The 6,000-nt window shown below is 45.0% G+C and overlaps 1 protein-coding gene across 2 annotated transcripts in view; it reads left to right on the top strand.

The window, feature by feature from the left end:
* Lrrc28 (leucine rich repeat containing 28) overlaps nucleotides 1–4,205 on the top strand; it is a 124,819-nt gene extending 120,614 nt beyond the window's left edge. For both annotated transcript variants that reach the window (XM_028872794.2, XM_028872795.2), the window contains one exon: nucleotides 3,888–4,205. In XM_028872794.2, coding sequence (XP_028728627.1) covers nucleotides 3,888–3,960 — 73 coding nt within the window. In that variant the 3' untranslated portion in view covers nucleotides 3,961–4,205. The remainder of the gene's footprint in view (nucleotides 1–3,887) is intronic.
* Nucleotides 4,206–6,000: the final 1,795 nt, after the last annotated feature.

Raw genomic sequence — 6,000 nt, forward strand, 5'->3', positions numbered from 1 at the left:
GATGTTTTTACAGTTCTGAATTTTCTAAGGAATGCAGTGCATCTCTACGGATTGAGCCTTTCCTTTACTTCTTTATCAGCATCTAGGACCATCAACATACAAATCCTAAATGCTTTGTTTATAGCCAAGTATTTCATTTCCTTTCTGTAGTCAAAAATTGCTTCCCCCCCCCAATTTCCACGTGTTCATTGTTCAGATAAAGAAATATGCTTTGTTTTTGCAGTTGTTTGGTATGCTGTAGTTTGCTAGGGTTTTTTAAAGTATTTTTTGTAGATTACATGGAATTTTCTGCATAGACAATTATGTCTTGCCATCTGCCAATAAATAATATCCTCCCTTCTGTTGCCTTTTTTCTTGCTTTATCACAGTGGTCAGAGTTTCTAGTGCTGTGCTGTGGTTTTGGGAGTAACTCCTTGCCTTTCTCACCATCGTCTTCAGGGAAAACCATGTTCTCTTTCATTGCTAAGTAGAATGGTAACAGCATTTACTTTTCAATATATTCTTTTTAGCAGATTGAGGAGGATTTCCTATATCTATATGCTGAAAAAATTCTTAAGGGTGAAAGTGTATTTTGTCAAATACCTTGTCTCTCTTTTTATTTCTTTCTTTAAGGTTTATTTTTCTATATGTGTGTGACTATTTGCCTGCGTATATGTATGTGTACATGTACATGCCTATTGGATCCCTGGAACTGGAGTTACATACGGTTGTGAACCACCATGTGGGTGCTTGGAATGGAACCGAGATGCTCTGCAAGAGCTACAGTGTTCTTGGCCTCTGAGCCATCTCCCCAGACCTTTCTTTCTTTTAGAGGTGTGGGGTCTTATTCTGCAGTCCTGACTGGCCTAGAACTTACTACATAGCCCAAGCTAGCTTCTAACTCATGAGAGTCCTCCTGTCCTATCCTCCCAGTTCTAGGAGTCTAAACATGAACCACTATCCCACCTCAAATGCTTTTTGTAAGTATTGGTAAGATCATTTGATAGTCCTTATTTAGCTTGTTGATACATTGATACATTCAAATATTCAGCCACCTTATTTGGTGAGTCAAGATAATACTGTCCTCATGAGTTGGGAACTCTTCTTTTTCTGTAAAGGAAATTGTATTAAAATTCCGCCACTGCCACCTTCTTTTTCTTCTTCTTTTTTTTCTTCTTCTTCTTCTTTTTCTTCTTCTTCTTCTTCTTCTTCTTCTTCTTCTTCTTCTTCTTCTTCTTCTTCTTCTTCTTCTTCTTCTTCTTCTTCATCTTTTGGTTTTTTTGGACAGGATTTCTTTCTTTGTGTAGCTTTGGAACCTTTCTTAGAACTCACTCTGTAGCCCAGGCTGGCCTCAAACTCACAGAGATTTGCCTGCCTCTGCCTCTCAAATGCTGGGATTAAAGGTGCGTGCCACCACTGCCCGGCTAAAATGCCTGTTTATTTGTCTTTAACTGTTGGTTAGGATTCTCTACAAATACCTATCTGGTAATGGAATAGCTTTTAAATCACAAATCCAGCTTTGTCCATGGTCATAGGTTTCCATGGGCTGTCTACCTCCTCTTGCCAAGTTGAGTTTTGGTCATTTGTGATCTTCAAGACAGTGATCTTCCATGTTGACAAGTTTCTGTATTCAAAATGGTCAGTGTGTCCCTTCCAGCTTTTAGTAGCTATGAGATCTGTAGTGATAGTTCTGGTTTCCGGAAGAATTGTGTGCCATTTCTGTCTGCCTGGATAAAGGCTTTGAACTTGACCTTCATCTCAGAGATGACTTTGATCCTTTTGCTTCCTTTTCTTTCTGTCTCCTGCTTGTTCACCTGTGACATTCCATCACGCTAAGCCTTACTCCCTCTAAGGTCTAAGGAGGGGTTCCGGCCTCTTGTCTTATCATCTGAGTCTGGGCATCTGCAGTCCATTCCCTGATGGTCTGGTAACACACTGAACACGGGGCCTAGGTACAGTGCCCTTGTTGGCCAAGTCCAACTGTCTGCTTGGTTTCTTTGGCTCACGTGCTTAGAATCCAGGTCTTGTGTGCTCTCCAGGTTCTCACAGGGACAATACAGCAAGACTCCTTTAGTGTGTGTGTTACCTCCCAAGAGCTACTCTTGGGGCGATCTCTGGATGGTGCTGGGATTTTACTCTTTATGGCCCTACAGGCCTTGAGTATTGGTGATGGTAGTTCTTGCCTAAATAGATCGGCACTTCCTTTTCAGACAGCCATCCTACATGAAGCCGCTGAAACCTTTTTATGTGAAGGAACACTAATTTTCTTAGAAGAATCTGTCCACTGATGAACTGATTCATTTCCAGTATGAAGAAATCTCTAGAAGCTCCAGGTTCTTAGATTGGTTCTGTCCAAAGCCTCAAGTTCTTGTCCTCACTTTGCCTTAGGATACTTCACATAGTCATTTTTTCCGAGTGGAGCAGTAGATGATGTGCAGACAATTGGAGCTGGAATCCTCAGCACCCACAGAAAGCTGTGTTGGCATCGCAGCCCCCAGGAGTCAGAGATGGAATCCCCGAGGGAGCTGAGCAGCCAGTCTAGCTGAATTGGAACCCTGCCTCAGTATAGAAGGTGGAAAGATCAAGGGAGATGTACAATGCCAGCCTCTGGCCCCACACATTTGCATCCCATACACTTCTAACAGGCACCCACACTACACACACTTGCACATACACCAAGTCAGAACACCTTTACCTGGCACGTGATTTGCTACCCTCTGTATTGGGCTTCAGCCGTGTTCTTCAGCTCATGAGAAAATGATTCCTTTAGGGTCACCATAGAAATTCTCTTGCCGTGTCTTGAACTGAGATTGGAAGACACTAAGCCTATCTGGTCTTTGGTTAGGTGTTTGGTTGGTTGGTTGGTCTTAATTCTCTTCAGTCAGAAAAGGCCATCTCACCCCACAGACTGTGAACTCACCTTGGTGCCATAACTATTGAATGTTCCACTCTCCCAGAGCCTTGCCATCACTGTCCTTCTGCCTGACACTTGGAGTGCATATGACAAAGTAGTCTGTAGAAGTTCCTTTCCAGGACCACAGAGAACGGCAGAGTTAGGGTCGAGTGCTGAACAGTCAGCGTAAACTGTCCTGTGAAAACAAGAGACTACTCTCCCCTGACCAGAGGATGGCTCTGGGTGGGAGGAGAAGGCCTCTAAGAGCCTGCACTGTCCAGAGCACATGAGGAGCCCCAGGGAACTCATGACTCATCATGCAAAGGTACCTAAGCAAGAGTTTGAGAAGAGTGTCTCTGTTACGTAAGGCCTTCGAGTCACGTACGCAGACTCTGAAATTACACCGAGTGAATGTATCAGTAGGAGAAACTCCTTCAAATGGTAGTACTTAAGCTTCGGTATGTATGTATGTACGTATGTATGTACATATGTATGTATGTATGTATGTACGTACGTATGTATGTATGTATGTATGTATGCTTTATGCTAAATTGGTGGTGCTTTTTATTTTCTTTTTATATTGTTGTTGTTGTTTTGAGACAGGATCTAACTGTAGCCCAGGCTGCCCTAGAACTCATAGCAGTCCTCCTGCCTCAGCTGTCCAGGTCCAGGGAATATAGATGTGAAATGCTGCCCTGAGCTGTGACTTTGAGAATGTAGTTCAAGTTCTTTGATGGCCCTGTTGGCTTTGAAGGATGGAAAAGCTCTTCCCTTAGCTGTTTATAGGGACGGTGTGTCATCCAAACCCCACCGATGGGGGAAGAACACATGCACGCACATGCCTCACCTGCTGCTGCCTGGGCTTGGCTTGAAAACAGCATCTGACATCCTCCGTTTCTCTACCGCAGCCTGCTGCTCAGGCCCAGTCACTTGTTCTAACAAAGAAAGGCTGTCTGCAGTGGGGAAGAGCCGCTGCTTTTCTCCTGAGCTAACAGCGCTCTCTCCCCACCCCCAGGAGGACAACTGTCGGCTTCGTGGCTTACTGCTGCTCCACCCAGTGTCTGCAGACTTTTGACCTGCTGAGCTGATGAACACTCAGGAGCCTCAGCACAGCCGGCTCAACCCCGCAGCGGCCTGCTGTCGCCCAGCCCAGCGTGCGTGGTGGGGCCAGGAGAGTCCAACCAGACGGAACAGACCCTGCCATCCCGTCCTGCCCTGTCCTCTCCAGTGCGGGGGCATGCCGAACTCTCTGGAAATGTCCTGATTGGGCTTCACAACTAAAAGGCCTTCACCCTGCCCTCAAGTTGGAATATATCCTCCCCAAAATTAAGGACATTTTGTCTTCTGTGTTTTTCTTTTTATGTGAGTGTGTCTCATACATAAACTATTTAGTCAGATGAGCTTCCCCACATCTAATTTAAAGCGAGTTGCAGTTCCCTGAAGAACTCTTAATTTGATAATAGAACCAAATTAACTGTTGGCCAACATACCTTTGGTGATGATCCTTCTGTCTTTCCCCAGAGGATTATTCCCCTGGTGATTATTCTCAAGCCTTCTCCATTGGAAACTTGTCAGTTTCTAGAGTCTCAGCAACCCCTATGGCCTCACAGTCCTGCCCAGCAGGGCAGGGCGCCCGGGCTGGCGCGGCTAGGCTCCTGCGGAGGCGCAGCAGGGCTCCAGAGCACACGCCCTCTGGAAAGTTCCTGCCTTATTTCTAAGTTTTGCAACCTATGAAGACAGTTTTTGAAAGGGATTTAAAAACAAAAATGTAGATACTAATTAAATACACTCTTGTTCTAAACTAGTACAGGAAAACAAGTTTTGAAATGTCAGGGGGTTTTGCTAAGATTTTCTTATATATCATCGGGAGCTTTGAGGCCCCTGATCTTCTGCTGTGGATGAGGCTTAGTGGTATTTACCCCTACTTGAAATCATCTTCATTTTGACTGAATTCTCACTGGGAAAACAGAAGTGAACAGGTCCACATTTCACCTCCAACTTCTGCAAAGCCCACGACAAGCTTTCCCTTGCAGAGAGACACACTCTTTGTGGGGGAGTCCCTGATTTCATCTTCCTTTCAAAGGATGGCATTTTAATCTGCTTTGCTTCCAGATGCTCAGCTGGTTGCTGTGGGGAGGTTCTTTTAGGGGCGGGGGGAAAGACTTCTCTGTCTTAGTGGTATAATTTATAGAAGACAAGGTTGAAAGGAGGAGCAAGAAGGGTTGCTTGGTGGATAAGCCATTTCCAAAAACTCTGGTTGATGACATTTGATTAGCCAGCCTACCTGTAATTCCGAGCTCTAACAGTGCCAAAAATCCTCCATAGTTACTGACAAACGTGTGATCTCTTTGCAGTCACACCACCTGCTGCCCCCAAAAGCAGACTCTCTGAGTAATGGCAGAGGCAGGGAACGACCCTGCCTGCCAGCTGTCTCCTCGCTGTGTCTACTTCCTCCTGTCCCTTTCAAAACCTGGTCTGTTCGTCCTTAACATTTCAAAGACCTAGAGTATAATAGGAACTGAGGGTCTGGATCAAATGTGCCTCTTCTTCCTTCCTTTGGAATAATGGAAGTTTCAGCATAATCCCTCCATGTATATAAGTTGGAGAGAAAAATGTGACCTGAAACTTCACGTGTGTGTTTGGCTTAAGTAACAGCTACCTGTCACATGAATGATGGTAAACACATGGCTACGTCTTTCTGATTCACCCTGTGCTGTCCTATGTCTTCAGCGGAGCCATGAAATGTGCCACCCTGATATTCAGGAATTCTCCTTGGGATAATACTTGTGTTTTAATGTGTTTAGACTTTTACAAAGGTGTTTATACTCCAGACACCTTCCCTCTACCTGTCATGAGCTGCAGTGGATCGAACACCAGCAGTGGGTGGGGCGGGGTGGGGCGGACAGCCTCTAGGCTGTCAGTCTTAACCTTGGCTGGGTACAGCATCTGGGCTTAACTGATGAGAAAGAGAACTGAGAAGGTGGTTTCCCTGGCGCTGTTCCTCACGGAGACTTTGTGCAGGACTCACTGATGTCATTGTTAGCCTTCTGGTATTATAAAAAACTAATTAACTGGGGAAAACCTGTCTCAATGCTCTGTGCTCCGGTTGTGTCCAAAGCTCTAGAAAA

Source organism: Peromyscus leucopus, chromosome 1, assembly GCF_004664715.2.
Source record: "Peromyscus leucopus breed LL Stock chromosome 1, UCI_PerLeu_2.1, whole genome shotgun sequence".
Taxonomy (NCBI): domain Eukaryota; kingdom Metazoa; phylum Chordata; class Mammalia; order Rodentia; family Cricetidae; genus Peromyscus; species Peromyscus leucopus.